Source organism: Uncinocarpus reesii, genomic scaffold (genome assembly GCF_000003515.1).
Source record: "Uncinocarpus reesii 1704 scaffold_1 genomic scaffold, whole genome shotgun sequence".
Taxonomy (NCBI): domain Eukaryota; kingdom Fungi; phylum Ascomycota; class Eurotiomycetes; order Onygenales; family Onygenaceae; genus Uncinocarpus; species Uncinocarpus reesii.
The window spans coordinates 999,186-1,017,133 of NW_003052500.1; the positions used below are offsets into that span (position 1 = coordinate 999,186).

The 17,948-nt window shown below is 49.4% G+C and overlaps 8 protein-coding genes across 8 annotated transcripts; 4 read left to right on the plus strand and 4 right to left on the minus strand.

The window, feature by feature from the left end:
* Positions 1-2,104: 2,104 nt before the first annotated feature.
* UREG_00517 (COP9 signalosome complex subunit 2) lies at positions 2,105-3,711 on the minus strand (the record flags this gene model as incomplete). The annotated part of the gene is made up of 2 exons (XM_002540958.1): positions 2,105-3,340; positions 3,523-3,711. The coding sequence occupies 2 exons, from the start codon at positions 3,709-3,711 to the stop codon at positions 2,105-2,107; spliced, it is 1,425 nt and encodes a 474-aa protein (XP_002541004.1).
* Positions 3,712-4,107: 396 nt separating this feature from the next.
* UREG_00518 (uncharacterized protein) lies at positions 4,108-5,265 on the plus strand (the record flags this gene model as incomplete). The annotated part of the gene is made up of 1 exon (XM_002540959.1): positions 4,108-5,265. One exon carries the CDS (start codon positions 4,108-4,110, stop codon positions 5,263-5,265), a length of 1,158 nt encoding a protein of 385 aa, XP_002541005.1.
* A 1,226-nt stretch (positions 5,266-6,491) lies between these two features.
* On the plus strand, positions 6,492-7,428 carry UREG_00519 (protein rho3; the record flags this gene model as incomplete). Its single annotated transcript, XM_002540960.1, has 5 exons — positions 6,492-6,509; positions 6,667-6,709; positions 6,851-6,972; positions 7,042-7,264; positions 7,313-7,428. 5 exons carry the CDS (start codon positions 6,492-6,494, stop codon positions 7,426-7,428), a joined length of 522 nt encoding a protein of 173 aa, XP_002541006.1.
* Positions 7,429-8,044: 616 nt separating this feature from the next.
* UREG_00520 (lipoyl(octanoyl) transferase) lies at positions 8,045-8,905 on the minus strand (the record flags this gene model as incomplete). Its single annotated transcript, XM_002540961.1, has 1 exon — positions 8,045-8,905. The coding sequence occupies one exon, from the start codon at positions 8,903-8,905 to the stop codon at positions 8,045-8,047; it is 861 nt and encodes a 286-aa protein (XP_002541007.1).
* A 555-nt stretch (positions 8,906-9,460) lies between these two features.
* Positions 9,461-10,464, plus strand: UREG_00521 (uncharacterized protein; the record flags this gene model as incomplete). Its single annotated transcript, XM_002540962.1, has 2 exons — positions 9,461-9,481; positions 9,565-10,464. 2 exons carry the CDS (start codon positions 9,461-9,463, stop codon positions 10,462-10,464), a joined length of 921 nt encoding a protein of 306 aa, XP_002541008.1.
* A 1,133-nt stretch (positions 10,465-11,597) lies between these two features.
* On the minus strand, positions 11,598-13,148 carry UREG_00522 (decaprenyl-diphosphate synthase subunit 1; the record flags this gene model as incomplete). The annotated part of the gene is made up of 2 exons (XM_002540963.1): positions 11,598-11,759; positions 11,877-13,148. 2 exons carry the CDS (start codon positions 13,146-13,148, stop codon positions 11,598-11,600), a joined length of 1,434 nt encoding a protein of 477 aa, XP_002541009.1.
* Positions 13,149-13,883: 735 nt separating this feature from the next.
* On the minus strand, positions 13,884-15,911 carry UREG_00523 (26S proteasome non-ATPase regulatory subunit 3; the record flags this gene model as incomplete). Its single annotated transcript, XM_002540964.1, has 3 exons — positions 13,884-14,027; positions 14,091-15,397; positions 15,473-15,911. 3 exons carry the CDS (start codon positions 15,909-15,911, stop codon positions 13,884-13,886), a joined length of 1,890 nt encoding a protein of 629 aa, XP_002541010.1.
* A 685-nt stretch (positions 15,912-16,596) lies between these two features.
* UREG_00524 (uncharacterized protein) lies at positions 16,597-17,472 on the plus strand (the record flags this gene model as incomplete). Its single annotated transcript, XM_002540965.1, has 3 exons — positions 16,597-16,664; positions 16,725-17,096; positions 17,163-17,472. 3 exons carry the CDS (start codon positions 16,597-16,599, stop codon positions 17,470-17,472), a joined length of 750 nt encoding a protein of 249 aa, XP_002541011.1.
* Between the last annotated feature and the right edge of the window lie 476 nt (positions 17,473-17,948).

Here is a 17,948-nt window from a genome sequence, read left to right on the forward strand (position 1 = left end):
CTAACAATTGAAATTCAGCCTGATTGGACGTTAGAACGGTCAGCTTGCTCATTGGGTCAGATTTTGTTTGCTTGAATGCTGCAGAGACTGGCTTTGTGTTTGCCGTTTCAACAGGGTGGAGGAGGCTACTCACAGGATATACGTCCACATCGGTTGGTTTGCCGCTCCTGTCCATCACCTTGCTTCTACTCCGTACTTTAGTGCTCCCATCGGATACCCGACAAAGGAGAGTTCGCCCATTCACTACTCTAGATCTTGCCTAACACTCCTTGTGCATGTTGTGATATTAAGACGCCTTCCCCGCTTGATTGAATCTGCATAGTTTGTGTGACGCCAATGTCACACAGTTGGGTGTCCTTGAAGTCCAGGGAGCCAGTATGACCTTCACTTCAGCGATACAACGGTCGGGAAAGATTTTCGACAGTACATCCTTGCCATCTCTTGATAATGTTGCCCGATTGCTCCGTAAGGCTCTACAGGGTACGCCTTGTGAATATACATGCATGACATGATGTATTCAACAATCCACCTCCTCAGACAGGTTACGCAGCCCACGACCACGCAGATGACGAAACACAGTCAAGTATGTATGTACATACATATGGCATTGCTCACTCCAGGTGTTGTGATGGACATCTCACCGCAGGTTCACATGTATCAATACCACATCTGAACGGAGAAGCCCCAGGCCAATTTTGAGTGTGGCTTTTCGTTACACAGCATGAGAAACTTGCATCAGAGTGAGAAGTATCACTGGCAGTGTGACAATTTACTAATTTACAATATGATTGCTGCTCTGCTGACTTACCTTATTTGAGAGTGAGAGAATTTTAGATGTCCACCAGCTCTTGAAACCAGAGCGTTTGAGTTCTTGACATCTACCCGCAAACGAAGATCATACCCGTGCATATTACAACTTCATGGTGCATATACGATCAGAAATCCATTCAAACAGGTATGCATATCACATGCACATCATGCACTCGAGGCGGGAAAGCAAACGGCAGATGCTTGTGAAGACTGCAAAGGAAAGATTCCTATTGAAGGGATGCTCTTCTGAAGTTAAAGCAAACATCCATTTCTTTTTGGGCTTTGGGTTTCCTGTTTGCGACAGCCTAGTGTACTCCTGCCACAAAGGCTGCAGAGGATCAAGCAGCATGTACAGCTCTTGGAAAGTTGACACATTTGTGCAGGCTATCCTCTATCTATGAACGGGGCTCCACAAACTGGAGGATCATTGCTTCGTCCTATGGAGCATTTTACATTCCTCTACTGAATTGCACTAACTTCAGGCCTCTTGTACTACTACCAATATGGCACTTGGACCCTTGAAATCATACACTTAGTATTATCATTATTCCTATTATTCCGCATTATAGTCTTATGGAGTCAACTGACTATGACACTGCCTTGGAGCAGGATTTTTCCATTTTCAGTGTGCTACTTAGCATAGAGTCTAGGCTCGTGATATCGGTAGGAAGACCAGGGATAAAGGCTTCGTAGCTAAGGGTGCCGACAGGCCAAAGAGCATTTTCTATCAACTGAAGACAAGTTGCGCGTCAACATATTTGCGGCAATATGAAGAAATAGCGGAATAGTCGACACAAGTAACACGTCTGAAAGGCCGCATCCGTTATCTACCCCTTTGCCGAGGAATGACCGCGGGATGGCCGACGGTTCGCCAGGAACAGGAAATACGGGCTCGCTCCCGTTTGCGTGAGACAGGACGCATGGAAGAGAGGTTGACGCGGCAAATAGCCCTAGGCAAGGCAGTACACTACGGAGTACACGATTTGGTTTGCCCTGTCACAAAGAGGAGGAGGAGGTTGGGTTGACGATCTGATGGTTGCTCGGGCGGCTTTGAGGTATTTGGAATTTCCCTTTGATTTTAGATCAAACGCCGATAAACCCGGGTTTTGTGACACTCTGGATGGCAAGCTGCTGAAGTGATGAGGGACTTGCGGATGGAGAATGATATGCGGGGGAAGGACAAAAGGAAAGGCGCGGATAGGGAGACGAATGCTGCATTATATCCACTCAGCTACATATGCATCATGTAGCAGACTCATGTAGTGTTGGGATCTGATGTAGTTCAATTCAGGCTTCACCGGTTTCCTCTCCCTCCCGCTTTTCCTTTCATACCTGCGTGCCTCAATCGACCATGATGCGGTCCACCCCCAAAGCCCCGTAACGACCCAAAACCTGGACCGCCAGGACCGATTCCGAAGCCGCCTAGTTCCATCATGGAGCTCATCATGCGTGCGCCATCGTCAGCCCTAAACCCATCGCCTTGGATTGATATCATTTCCCACATTTTGTTCAATTCACTGGCCCACGTTTCAAGCGCAGCTATCCTTTCAGAGTCGTGGTGCTGTTCAATAGTCACAGTACCAGTTACTTGGTCTATTTTTGCGTCTTGCAATTTGCCGTCCAGGATGAGGAACGAGAGGATTTCTTGGACCTCAGGGACGGAGATGTTAAGTTGTTTGGAAACAAAGTCGAGGGAGAAGCGGGTGTAGGGGGCGATTAGTTTGATGACGGCCTTGGTGCGCATGGTTCGACTGACTTCGTCGATGTTTTCGGCGATAAATGGGTCGGCTAACAGATCTTGGTTTTTCTGGAGAATGGCTTCATAGTCGAGGATATCGTCCCGCTGAAAGGCATCCACGAGATCAGTCATGGCGGATATTCGGGGGTCATTTCTGTAAGGTTTTGTTTCTTGTGAGTCGAATGGATTGATATTGGATTTCATTAACATGGTGGTGAGGACGAGATATTTCAGGACCTGAATTCGTTGTATAGAACCGGCTTCATCATAGTTTCGGAAAGATTCGAAAAAATCGCTCTGGGCTTCCTTCCAATTCTCCTCGCTCAGGTGCATTTTCCCTCCGCACTCGCGGATGATGCCCATGATTTTAGGATGTGGTACCGCAGAGCGGACTTTTAACGCTTTTTGATACAGCGCCTTTAACCTCTTGTTGTTTCTGGTATTTGCGTACATTTGTATCTCCAAAGCGTAGACTTCTAGGGAGTATGTTCCTTTGGCGGGATCGTCCGTCCCGTCTGGGCGTTGACACGCCCTGTGAAGTTCACGAACTTTCTTGCTTAATTGCCCATACTCTTTTCGCTCTAGCCATAGTCTTGCTAATTTAATACTCGTCTTTAACCACAGTCGCTCGTTGTTGGTGCTCTGGAAAGAATTTAATGTCAAGGAGTAGAACTTCTCCATACAATGGTATGCTTTTTCGTCTTCGGCGCCCTTTTCGATGTAATCTAGCATGTTATTAATGGATTTTTCGGAGTAATTTCTTGTGACTGCCGATTTGACATATGTAAGTAGCTCTCGGTAGTGTTCAACGGCCTGAATGAGAAAGTCAACGAAACCCTTCGACTGCTGGGGTGCTTCGTGCTACTAACATCTTCATATCGGCCAAGTTTGAATTCCAGTTTTATTGCTTGCTTTAATCCCTTGAATCCCCTACGAAAGCATCAGCGCCCCGCGAAAGTAGGCTATACGGGCACAGCATACCATTCGCCTTTATCTTGCTCTAGAGCGGGGACGCCTAGAAATTCATCAATCGCTTCTTCTGGATTGTCTCCTTTGATCTGTTTCGCATTATAGTATTTATTCTCGATCCCAATATCGCCAGACTCGTCATCATCCGCATCTTCGTATTCAAAGTCGTACCTGCTGGCCTGGTCAGCACACATTCCATAGAGCTCGAGTTGGGAGCAAAGCTCACTCTTCTTGGTCCGACTCTTGCATAAAATCGTCGTCAGACATCTTTGGCAAAACGACAATTCTTTCCGAAAACCCAAAAGAGAAGCTGATATGTGAAAATGCGAAATTGTGTCGTTGATTGCCAGACTGCAAGGAGCGTTGAGCCGATCGAGCTCGAGCGGATGACATAATGCAAGCTGGACTCTTGGCGTTTACGGAGACGTCCGCTAGCTAAACTTAAATTGGTTAGTGCAATTCTAACCAGCCACATAGTGATATTATATAAGCAATTGTGGCTGGCACCTGGAAGCTCATCGCCACCATCGAATCCATTTCGACTTCCCCATCATCCAACGAGGCATCACAGCAACAAGAAAAGCGTCAAGATGGGTGGAGATCTCAATCTAAAGAAGAGCTGGAACCCGGTCCTCCTCAAAAACCAGGAGCGAGTATGGATAGAGCAAAAGAAAGCGCTCGAGGAGCGCAAACGCATCGACCAAATGATGAAGGAGCGCGCGGAGGAGAGGCAGATACAAGAATTGCAGGAAATGCAGGAAGCCGCCGGTGGGAAGAAACGATTGAACCGGGTTGACTGGATGTACTCTGGACCCGCTGCAGGTCAGCTCGGAACAACGGAGGAGATGGAGGGTTATTTGCTTGGAAAACGAAGAATCGATGGCTTAATCAAGGGGAATGAGAATTCGAAGCTGGAGAAGGCTTCTGGGGAGAGTTCTTTTATGGCTCTACAGAATGCGAACACCATGAAAGATACTGCTACGAAAATACGTGAAGATCCAATGCTTGCGATAAAAAAACAGGAGCAGGCGGCATACGAGGCGATGATGAACGATCCCACACGGCGCCGGCAGCTATTGAAAGCTGCAGGAATCGAGACGCGTGAAAAGAAAAGTTCAGATAAAGAAAGGAAACACCGAAGTCACCGCCATCGCGATGGTGATGATCGTCGTTCCAGACACAGGTCCAAAAGATACGACGAAGACGACCGACGGAGTAGCCATCGTCATAGACATCGGCGCTCCGACGGCCACTCTCGATCTCGGTCAAGGAGCACGAGCCCTCCTCGTCGATCACACCGATCACCATCCCCTCATCGAAGGCACCGGTCTGATTCTCCGCGGCCTCGACATCGTTCTAGATCACCCTACAGATCGAGAGACGATCCTGCTCAATATAAAAGGGAGAGTTACCACTACCCAAGACGGTCACCTCCATATAAACGTCAAGAGGACAGAGGTGAAAGACGTCGCCAAGCTCCAAACGATGAAGAACGAGCCGCCCGGCTTGCTGCCATGCAGCAAGATGCAAATGATCTAGATCAAGCTCGCATTTCACGCCTGAACGCGGTTGAAGCGCGTGAAAGAGCAGAGCGTGAAGCGGAAGAAGCTGCCCGGGCGGAATCGAGTAAATACGGTGGCAAGGGAGCCTTTGTTAACGGACTCAATCGCCGCGCTGGGGATATCGATTTGTCGGATAGATTGCGCCGTGGAAGACGAAACATAGAGAAAGAGCAGGAAGCATATTAACTTTCTTTGCTAATGATTAACGTATTGGAAAGGCGTTGATAGGCGCTGGATGGCTTTGAGAACTCCATTGAAATGGCTTGAATTGCTGCATACTGGTTGGCATTTGGCATGGATTTAATTTTACCGCAAAGAGGCTGGACTACATGACACCAACTTGGAAACAAGAAATATCATACCTTTTTCAGTTATTGATTTCTCTTCAGAGTACTCTGTAAGCTATTACCACCTTTCGGCGACTTCATCGCTTCGGCACGCCGATGATCTGCCCTGAATTCCGCATATGATCCAGGGTGTACCTTTTAAGACCAGTGTTGCATCCAGAGGAGAGCGTGCATGAATGGCGGGCGCTTGTCCTCGGTTGACGGGCGAGATCCTAGACGACCCCATTTCGCTTCAAGTAAATAGTCGAAAATAGCATCTGGATCAAGCATTTCAATCCCCGTCGGGCCCTCTTCATAGAGTGTCCACGTCTCCCCCCTTAGGCTGGAGGAGCGGATGGAACCCGGTGACGCTGTGACAGCTCAGCGCCCTAGAGGATTCAAAGGCTGTACAGTACAGCCATCGAGAGGCTCGTGTTGATTTTTCCCGTTCTGCTGTGTAGAGAGTCGCATCAGGACTATCTAGTTGTCGGTGTCATGACGTGATGGCCATGGGGAATTCTCTGTAGTGTCACTTCTTAGGCTCCAAAAGTCACTTCTTCTCAACCTCGTTCCCTGACACTCTTCACGGCTTCTTTTCTCTTTCGGCTCCCTTTCTTCTTCTTGCTCTCCTTCACTTCTCTTTTCTATTCAACCCTCTCATCACATTGATATTCTCTGCCAAATCACTTACTCCGCGCTAAACCACTGAACCATCCCTGCGCTTCCGCAACCAACGCACTTGAAGACTTACTCATCTTTGAAACTCCCTGAAACAAACGCGGCGGAACGCCAGAGTGGATTCATTGACTCGCCAATCTGGTTCATAACTCCGGTCTCCTGCGTCTGTCGCTGCGCGATTTGTCTCGTCTTCGGCCGTACGACCCCCTGATCGATTATTCATTCGGACGACCGTGTGGGTTTCAGGATGCCAGGTTTCGCGCTATGCGGGCGGGAAAAGGTTGTCCGACGGAAGCTCGTGCTTTTGTTAGTTGAAAATAATCCCTCATTTTCGTTTTCGTGGGTTGAGGAATTATCGTTGTGGAGGGAACAGTGTTGGACAATTGCAATGCACTGACAACGGGAACAATGGATGCAGGGGCGACGGTGCGTGCGGAAAGACGTCGCTTCTGAATGTGTTTACAAGAGGGTAAGCATGAAGCTCACGGTCCATAAGACTACGGGAATGTTGATGCTGATATTTCATAGGTTCTTCCCAACTGTCTAGTGAGATCCATTTCCCTCTGGTTCGTTCGGAAACCAGGTTAACAAGCTCTTTGCACTATTCAGCGAGCCGACTGTGTTTGGTATGTCTTGTGGCTCCTCTTGACCTCTTTATTTGTAGCCTTGGTTACTGACTGTCGTGTTTTCCAGAGAATTATGTTCATGGTAGGACATACATCCTTCAACAACAGCGGATCGAGCCTAATGTCAGCGAATTTGCCTAGATATCTTTGTCGATGGGATGCAAATGGAACTGTCCCTGTGGGACACTGCTGGACAGGAAGAATTCGACCGCCTGCGCGCCCTTTCCTACGATGATACTCAGGTCATAATGCTTTGCTTCAGCGTGAGATTCTATCCGTATTTTCTCGCGCTACCACGGCTCTGTTCCCTCTAACTGCCTCTTCGTAAATAGGTTGATAGTCCAAACTCCCTGGAAAACGTTCAGTCGAAATGGGTTTCCGAAATCGCGGAGAATTGCCCACTCGCTAAGATTGTTCTTGTTGCCCTCAAATGCGATCTCCGGGAAGAGGTCGACGAGAAGGACAATGCAGAAGAGACTGGAGACTCTCAAGCCTTGGTGACATATAGTCAAGGCCTCGAGGTGGCGAAGCGTATTGGAGCGTTGAGATATTTAGGTATGCACAAGTTGTGACTATATTATCTTACCGCTGACGTGCAACCAGAGTGTTCTGCAATGCGAAACCGAGGTGTAAATGAGGCATTCACGGAAGCATCCAGAGTCGCCATCACTGTTCGCCCAGCAAAGTCAGATAACGGCCCAAAATGCGTGATCCAGTGAGACGAGGCGGTGAACTAACTCGCTATCTACACCATCTCGCATATGTTTTGAGACTCGTCTATCATTCGCTTCGTTCGGTCCGCAGAATCTTTCGATTGCGCATCGCCTTCTTTCAAGCATACGACTTTTTATTCCCGCGGTGGCCGGATTTTTAAGGTGTTAGGTTACAGTCTTTCCTTCTTTTTTCCGAACATACAATTAAAGGTACCTGAGCCCCTGAAATTCTTTTCTATGCCGTTCTGGCGTTTATTTCACCTGTTGGCTTCTGTATATACCCTTTGCCCGTCGACTGTATTCCGACGATTCTCCTGGACCAGACCTTTTGAAACCTTTGCTACCTAACGCTCCTGTTTGAAAATTTGCCATTGATCTTGCCGTGCATCTGCGCATTAAATGCAGAGCGCTCCCTGTGAAAACGAGACTCTCTTTTCTTACTCTTCGTTTCGCTTGAGCTGACAGTTATCTGCCCTGCTCCCGTGCGATGCGAAATGTATCATACACCACCACTCTATGAATTCCCTTATGTCCCCAGCTAGGTTTCCCTTGTTTCGCTTTGAGAGCCGATAGAGACGGCGGTCTAATATTGGGCCCCTGCACATATGATCGGAGAAAATATTCAACTAAGCACATCTTTTTCTTCTATTTCAAATATTTCGTCTATTTTGGGGCCTACTCCCCCGCTGGCTGTGCCTTCGTTTAGCCGTCCAACGAATGCTTGTACGAAACGCTTTGCAACCTCCTCTATTCCACCTTTTACTTGAACACCTTGGCCTTCGAGGCTTGTCGCATCCCTCCCTTCCAGCCCGCATGCTACAATCTGGCGAAAATACCACATTGGCTCTTCAGTGATGTTCAGTCCGACACCGTAACTACTCACAAACCTCCGTAAGTGTACGCCCACCGCCGCAATCTTCCTTGCAGCGAATGCATTGTTTTCTATCCAATTCGCCGCTTTCGTGCTTGACGGAGCTACCCATACCCCCGGGTCATCACTCAGTATCCCTTGCACGCCATGGCTGGCTAGAACGTCTAGCACTGTCTCTTCAAGTAGCCTAATATGCGCTCTCGGTCCGATTCGTAGACGACGTAAGTCTAGAATTGTATATGCGACTAATTGTCCTGGGCCATGGTAGGTGGTCTGGCCACCTCGTAATGTGGCATGGTATTCCGCGAGCGGTGGGGAGGCGGTGAGGATCGGGCGGATTGGCTCGAGAGGAGCGGGCAGCCAGGGAGGTTTGGTAGTTGTGTGAGAAATGGAAGTATCTGACGGAGGAGGGAGGTCGCGTCGGCCAGTGGTGTAGACTGGGTACGGTGTGAATGTGAGGATGGTTGGATCGGGAGGGGCGAGGGTAGGCTGGGAGTCGGAGAGGTCGGAGAGCTTCTTGTAGGTTAGGAGACGGGATACGAGGGTTTGTTGAAGGCGCGAGGCGTGCGTGAATGGAATGAGATTGGGAATATGGAGGTGAGCGAGGCGCATGATTTCGTTGATCTGCAGCAATTTATGGGCGACGTCGGCGCTGAAGCGGGCGGTAGAAACTTGGGCTCGATCATGCCATGTTCACTAATTAAATTGCCCCCATGGACTTGAAGATATCCTGGAAAATTGATCCTGCGATTGAGTGAGGGCCGTACTATCATTTTGCTGGAGTCATTCAAAATGGTTGCATCAGAGAACCTCATTCACCGTCCCGAAACATCACCGCTCCGTAAGCACAACGGGAACCTTCGCCTCTCGTGCCATGGCACCGATCAACTCAAAGCATCCAGCTTACTGATTCTGCATTTGAGGTCTCTTTCTCTATTACGGCCATGTAGATGAAATGCAAGTCTCATCGAGTCCGTGCTGCTGTTGGCTATGGATGTACTAACACTAGGGTATAGGGTTGAGCTCTCCGTGCCCATCCGCCTTCGAAGGGCCATCCTTCTCAACGATGTCTTCCTGGTGAAGCGGATTGTCAGGAACAACCCCCGCTACCTGGAGAACCCGGATTTTGATGATAAAAGCAATACATCCTTACACCTAGCCGCGATTATGGGTCATCTGGAGATCGTCGTAAGCCCTCCTCTGGCATTGCTCTGCCGCTTCTTTTCCTTCAAGCAGAGAGACGAGCCACTAATTACGCTACCAATGTACAGAAATTCCTCGTTGACTTTGGTCATGACTCGTCCGACCCTGACGTTGCTCGGGTAGGCTTCAACACTTCTCCCGGAATCAGCCTCAACACCGACTCTTCCACCCCTCTCCTTTTAGCAGCTGCCAACGCTCACGCCAGCTGTGTCGAATTTCTCTGCAGCTCATTCCCCCAAACCATTGGGCGCGCGGATAAGAACGGCGCCACGCCGTTGATGCTAGCAGCTCGAGCGTCAAATCCGAGCAACGCACCCCAAAGCACGAAAATAGTGCCCCCCAGGCAGCGACCGCGTGCGGCATCGAATCCTACGTCTGCGGAGGATACGACGACTGTGGCTACATTGCTGGATTATGGCGCGGATGTCACAGCACATGATAACGCAGGCAATACGGCTTTGCATTATGCTAGTGCGTGGGGAAATTTGAAAACATTCAGGTTGCTGGTGCAGCGGGGTGCGCCGCCGCTGGCCAAAAACAATGCGGGGAGTGTTCCCGCGGATTATGCGCTTACTGGTCAGGCGGCTGTGTATTGCAGAAGCTTGGTGGCCGAGTATGCAAGGCAAAAGGGGGAAACCGAGCTCCCTGTGGAGGAAGACCAGGAGAATCAACATCAACTTCTGCAGCAACAACTGCATCAGAACTTGAAACTGAAAGTCAAAGCGAGCGACTTGGGTCAGTTCGCTAATGACTCCAGATTATCGCCCATTTCTCCAAATGAAACTAGATTGAAGGAATTCGGCGGTCGAGAAACCGGAAGCCCGCGAAAACAACCTCTCAGCGCCGGAGGACTAGGATTGCGCCTAGTTGACGATGATGATACGGATCGAGACGACGGTACACCTTCGACCGTCTTTAAAATGAGCTTCCCGAGACTAGAAACGAATGGAGATTACGAGAGCGACTGATGGCTTCGTTTGCTACTGATTGCTGAATACTCAATGTGATAGCCTGATTCGACACCCTAAATGCAAAGGAAGCTCCCTGATGGGAGAACTTTAGCAGAGACGATAGAAAGTCCTGTTTAGTGAATCTGCGAACAGCTTGTTTATTTTCCGGCGGCGGCGCCTTTTGTGGGATATAATCTCTTCGTCAGTTTTTGACGCAGGATACCAGGAGGATGGTAAATCGGGCACCTAACAATTCGCTCGGGAATCTTCACATCCCTAGAAGAATCACGGAGTTGACATTCTTGTCATTCGATGGGGCAACTATATATATAATGAGAGTTATATCTAGGTCTAGAACTATAGACATTCGCCGGTTGGACTCTTTGCGGAGGAATGTGTGCCAGATCCAAGAATTACAATGGAAGCGTGTCGATAGAAGATAACCGTATCCCTGAATAATAGATACCGCTTCGAATTATGTTTCCTGAGCAGTGATACCTGACTTTCCTTTCTATTGATACATAAAAAACAGCACTCTTTAAAACTCGTCATTCCACATCATACCAATTTTGTTCTTAGAGGGGTGCTTTGAATCTAAATAATAGTTTTATACAAGAAGGTGACAGCAAAACAGACAAGTCTACCTGCTGGGTTTTTGTTGAGAACTAATGAAGACACACAGGAAGCCATAAGGAGGGACAACGAGCATTGAAATAAAAAAAAGAACTAGGAAATACGGAAAAGAGCATCAGACAGCCAACCAAGGTAAAGTACATAGAAGCAGGTCCCTGTGAGCAGTCAACAGGGGGGAGGGAGAAATGGGACAAGCGCATTGTAAAAGGTAAATCTAACAAGATTTCTCTATTGCCAAAAACAGAGACGGGAAATCGAGCATGAATATGAATAAGAGAATACTTACAGTGACAATGTAATCATCTTTTTCCTTTGCTCTTGACGAGATCTCTTCTAGTTCCTCCAATGTCGCTTTAATAGAGATTGTAGATATGTTGTTGACAAGATCCCATTTGAGGTGATGACGCGAGGAGATGTATTTTCGATAGGAAATTCCTTGGATAACGAGGAATTGAATCCGCTAGAAAAGCGGAATATATGGTTTCTTCGCTTTCCTTCTCTTTTGTATATTATTCCTCCTACTTTCGTCTGATCATAACCTTTTCGCACGTATCAATCAGTCCCCGTTTGGCTTCACTGTCAGGGAAGATGCTGATAGCTTGGACAGCCTTGTCAGAGTATTCTTGTGCTAAGGCGCGAGTTTGTTCAAGGCCATCGGATTGAGAAACAATTTGGCGGGCCTAAAATGGTGGAATGGTTAATCAAATAAATTCTAGGTAGGTTATCTTTGGATGAAAGTGGAAATGGACTCTGAAAATTTAGGACTCTGTCTGCGTGCAGCGAAAGCAATAACTTACCAACTGAACATCACCTTCATGGCAGAACTTTCTCCCTACCAATGCACCGAGCTCCGGGTGTGATTTCCATGCAAACAACAAAGGAGCAGTTGCAAGACCAAGCTCCAAGTCTGCACCGGCTGGCTTGCCCAACTCCTCGCCACTAATGGTATAATCCAGCATGTCATCTACTAGCTGGAATGCCAGCCCCAGATTCCTTCCGTATGAGTACGCGGCTTCCACAACATCAGGAGCACCATGTCCCAGCAACGCTGCTGAGCGGCAGGATTTGCTAATCAAGCTGGCCGATTTGAGATACGTCTTCTGCAGATAATACGTGATGATATCTTCAGTCCAGGCCGGATTTCTCTCGTCCTGCGCCGTGTTCCTCAACTGCATAAATTCGCCTTCAACCAAATTCGCAATCACGGTAGCCATTAGTTCCGTAACTTCGGGATCTCGAAGTCTCGCTAATGCCACCGAAGCGCGGCCAAGCAAGAAATCACCAGCAAGCACGGCCATTTTGTTTCCAAACTCGAGATTCGCCGAAACGCCAGACCGGCGGGTGACCGCATTATCGATAACGTCGTCGTGCAGAAGCGAAGCAGTGTGGATCAGCTCCGTGATTTCCGCCAATCTCCGCTGAGAAGGCAAAATATTCTCATCACTCTCCGCAAAGGTATACGCGGTTTCATTTCCCGTCAGCGACGGCGCTGTTAGAAGATTGTAATCGGGATTCGTATCAGCAAGGATAGCGGGCGAGCTGATGGCCGCATTCACTCCCGCAGCGTCTAGAATCTGTCGATCTCGTGGGCTGCGCGGCATCAGCGCCGTCGCCTGGGATATCAACAGCACCAGTAACGGACGCACTTGCTTCCCTTCGCTCCGGGCATAATATTTCGCAACTCTATCTAGAAGCGGGTGCCCAGAGCCAAGCAACTGGCGAATATTCTTCTTGAGAAATTTCAACTCCTTAGCCACCATGCGTAGCGGATCAACGGAGACTTCCGAAATCCCACCCGCTCCATTCCCTGTCGCTGGCGGAGGTTTGGTAGGAATAGTTTTGGAAATGAAGTTTTGTGCGGTGGACACGGCGGCGGAAAGGACGGATTGCTGGTTTTTTCGCCGGGACGGGTGGTAGCTGCGATATGTAAACGAGAGCGTCGGAGGCACGTAGAAGAGCCTGTGTTTAGTATGCAGCAGGCATTGCGAGCATATCGAGGCAGCTGGTCGGGAGGATATGGAAGTTGGTGCGAGGCCTCTCCAGGCTCGGAGGCCTGATCGAGCTTTCATGACGGAGGTGAGAGCTCAATGGCGCGAAACAGTGGCATATAGTACAAAAAAGAAAATAAGAAAACTTTTTCTATAGGGATCTATTAGAGGTTGGCTGTGATTTTGGCCTGAGTGGACTCGAGCGTGTGTTGGGAGGTTGGCGGAAGAGGAACTTTTTCGTGGTTGTCAGAAAAGCAGCCTAGGCAAGCTACAAAAGGCGGCGAGCTGGTTGGCCCGACCTCAACCACCAGGTCATTGACGTCTCGAACATGATCACGACTACAGGCAGAGAGGACAGCGCGTTGCTAGATTGATTCTGTCTCGGCTGCGATGAGGCCAGCCGCAGCATCTCGCATCCCAGCAGCTCCATCACCACGGCGACTTCAAGGAAAGCGGGAATTCGATTATGACATCAGCGAGAACTAACGGTCTACCTGGTGGCTGGAATGGAAAGAGAGAGAGAGAGAAAAGAGAGACAGCGAGATTACAGTAAGACGGAGTACAAGAACCGGTTCAATCTGTACATACACCCAAGCCCTCTTGCTCTCCCGTGAAATGAGAAACCCCTAGCATGTAGAAGCTGCCGATAATTATACGATCCATACCGGTTGCGGGTGTAGTGCCGGAAAAATAAGACATTGTGCAGAAACGAAAGGCAAGGGGGGAATGCGACGTGGGAATGCGATCCGTAGCAACGCCGGTTGCCAGCAGCGAGAGGAACAGCAGCAAGCCTCTGAGCTCCCTCACTTGCTCCAACTAAATGCCATCGAACTCTCCACCAGCGTCATCATCGTCCATGTCCCCCTCGGCGATCTCCTTGGCCAGTTCGCGTTCGCGTTCGCGGGCCTCCTGGGCATTCTTCAACTCCAAGCGATGCTGGTTCATTGGGAACCTCATGGCCTATAACGATCCAAGTTAGAAAATAAAGGTCCCTTTGAGACAGCTACCCAGATCCATACATACCTTAACACTTTCATCGTGGAGATTCAAACAGGCCTGGATGCGCTCATGGAACACCTCTCCCGGTTCTTGGGTGGCATATACATCGCCAATCTCCTTACTCTTCATGTATCCGTTTTCATGATCTATGGTGGCTTCGATGACACCGTCGCGAATAGCTTTGGCTACAATATACTCTGCAGATTCCTCGCTATCAAGACCTAGCCGCAGGCAGATATCCCGGAGGGAAATCCGCGAATATGATAGCGACATCATGCGGATACCCGTCTTAATAACATTTTGGCGAAGGCGAAGTATCAGAGTATACGTGCCATCTTTCCGGAACGTAGCACCGTGGTTCTGGACAACCTTGACAAATGCATCCAAATCACCAACGTGAACGGCCTGAACGAGAAGAAGGTAAGGGTGCATAGCCCGTTCTAGAGCCGGTTGGCGGAAAATTGCGCGATCCGGAATGTCACCCATCAGCAACTCCACAACAGTAAGAAGTTTGTTCGAAGCTTGGTAAAATCCAGCAGCACTATGGGTTGAAGGGGATTTTCGAGTGGCGCTTGTTAAATGCTGATGGGCCTCTGTGTACCGCAACTGGATTGCTCGAATGCGGCCAAGATAGTAGAGGTATCGCGCAATTTGGTTGTTCGGTGCATCTTGAGGAAATTCAGAATGGGATATAAATAGATCGGCTTGGGAAATATGGGAGGTTGAGAGGTAGTTTCGAAGGAGGAGGTTGGTAACGGTCGCCTGAGTATCTTCATCTTTCCGGAGGACAGCAGTTCGTAGCGCTGATAGTAGCGGTTGCCGAATTGTGATTACTGCAGCGGTTGGCGACGGAGGAAGAGGAACAATTTGTTCGTAGAAGAGGGAATAGTAAACATAAACGCGAGCTGCCAAAGCGTCCAAGGTTCGGCGATTAAAGGTTCGGAGTTTTTCGACAAGAGCATTAGAAAATTCTATGCCGTGCTGAATCTGTTTACTATCATACAGATAGATTTGGACTAGAATGGAGAGATAAACGTCTATCTCCGGTATAATCTCTTTGGGAATGCCCGATTTCGGACTCTTGGATCCGTTATCCACGTTCATTGAACTTTCGTCGACCATGGTATCAAAAGCAGCTTCCTGATCCAAGGCCTTGAGCAAGAATGATGCCGTGGAGTCGGAACGCTGATAAGTGTCCACGACCACTTGGGCGAGTAACTCGGCAGACAGTTGTTTTCGCATTGACGAAATCGCGCGAAGCACTCGCAGGGTGAATCGTGGATCGAAATGTGCAACAGCTCGCTCTAAAAGTGTAAAATTGTTCTTGATATCTTGATATTCGGGGTAGATATCAGTACAAGCTGCACCACGATAAAAGCCCAAAAAAGTGCAAAAACGAAACTTACCTAACTGTGCTTTTGCCTTGGGGTCAACCGTTTCCGAGTCTTTCGCGCCATCGTCTTCCGTTCCGCCCATTGCAACATCTCCAGAGTTCTGGTCAGATCCTCCGGCACGCTTGGAGGCTTTTGACGGTGGCACTATCACGGTCATCTCTTCGTCGCCATCTTGGTCCTGTTTCGAGCCGTTCATGCCATCGCCACCCATCTCGACGTCTTCTGGATCATGTACACCGTTCTCAACTGGATCAGTGCCGTTCGTTTGCGACTTGTCGCCAGGCATTGTTGTTCTATTTTCAGAGCCGGGCTTCTGAGGCGCCTTGCTTCGGGTGGACGAACGGGTGGCAGGGGCAGGTTTATCTTTGTTGGAACCAGAAGTTTGGGAGTTCGACCGAGCCTTCTCGGCGTCTGATCTGTTGGACCTCAACGTGCGTTTTTCTGCAGGCATCTTTGAGCTCTGGAGGTAGCTCGGAGCGATACCAGTCAGCAGCGGGAATCTGGAACTAGCTTCAGGTAGCGTTGGGGAAGGCCAGCGAAGGTGATGGAAGAAGCAAAACAAAGCAACAAAATATATATGACAGCAAAAGTAAAGTACAGAGCAGGGCAGTCTGACGCACAGGAGGATCAGTAGCTGCCAGGGAGGTGATAGACAGGACGTGGATGGGAGTGAAGGGAAGTTGGTAGGTTAAAACGAAGCAAGGTGTGTCTGATCCGATGGCGCGTTGTAGTCAGCAATAAGGCGAATCGACGGGCTTTGAGTGGTGCCAGCCAGCCTTTGCTCGGCCTGGTCGCTCTCCCTGTCACACACGCTCGTCGAGAGACCCAGCAAGCACCAGGTAGCAGCTCTCGAGATTGAGGATCCAGTTAATACGGGCAGCGTGACGGGGGATGTTCAATCTCTCGCCGTCGTTCGCGGTCAGCTGGATTTTTGCGTGGTGAGTGACTGTCATTGACGCCCGTCTTGGCATCGTCCATCGTTGCTTGTAGTTTGGCCCAGGCACAGTAGAGATGCACTGTCCAAGCTCCTGTGTTCGCGGGAAATGCACGTTGCCAGTAGCTGCTCACGAACTCCAATTTCATGGGAAACTACTGCTGGACCCGATATCCTCGTACCTACGAAACGGTCTTGAGCCATGACGACCCTGTTGCACAGTCACCTCGAGCAGATCTCGCTCTCCGCGACTGCCATAGCTGAATTGCCGTAAGAATTTAATCGATACTAGATTTCTATCTATCCGCGTCTCTAATTCTTGTGAAACAGCTTCCCGCCGCCCAAGATGTTCGTCAATGCGCTGCTAGGGCCGCACGATATCACCACGCTCATTCGCGACACTGAAGCCCATGAGCGAGCACTCTTCTCCGCTGATCCCGCTGCGAACGGCATGAAACACTCCCACCGACGAGCTACTCGACGGGGTACCATGTTCCCTGCGGAGACGGAAAGAGAAACCATGGTTAGTCGGATTCACTCTGCCAAAGACCACAGGAACCAGTCGGCCGTTGCGCGGGTGCTGGGAGGGGAGATGATGGAAGCAATCAGAAAATCCGCAAATGCGTCTTCAAACCGGAGTAATCGCGGAGAAATGGACATTGAGGTTTTACTGCGCGGCGCTGAAATGCTTTGCAATGTTTAGTGTGTGGCCTCGCTCCTTTGCCGGAATATTTGAATGTGGTTTCGAGCTAATTGGCTTTTTCCTAGTCCGGTTGCGGGAGCCCAGGAGAAAATCACATCTTTGAGGCACCGGTACCAGATAGTATCCGAATCCGTAGCCCACTTCGAACAGCGTGTTGCCGATCAGGCAGCGCAACTGGAGCAAATGAGCCGCTCGGTTAGCAACGATTACTATTCTACGGAATCATCGGAACCCGCGCCGCAGGATTTGTCAACTGTAACAAACGAGGATATCGAACAGGAGCTTGACGAGATCCGAGAATTGGAGGCGCAAAAGCGCCGTCTTGAGGATAGGGTTAGCGGCATGGAGAGAGATCTAGGAGGCCTTTTGCGATAAAACCTCTTCTGCCGTCCGCGGGAAGAGGCGACAAGGATTTATATTCGGGAGATATTACTTCATTAGCCTGAAGTGCTCATACATCCATGCAACCCGATTGCTCCCTTTGTTCTTTTTTCCAGAGAACTAGTCCCTGGCCAGTGGAAACGCCATGTTTTACACACGCTGCACTGCCTGACAAGCGAAACAACAAACGAAAGACGCCTACACCCATCATCTGGTTGGTGTCGAGGAGCATATACTTGATATAAAGGCAACAATGCTCTGGCTTGCTGCCAGCCACCCGGAGCGCGTGGATCAACACCGGCACTCGTCTGCAGATACTCCATACGGGGCCGAACGAGGGGCCGATCGTTGACAGAAGGTTGTTGATTATCTGCCTTGCTAAGGTCAATTGGTTGGCTCGGAGGCTTGGCCAGGTTGTTATCCTTAGTGCTAGTTGGTCTGGGGGGTTGAGCTCCATGGAAACACTCTTG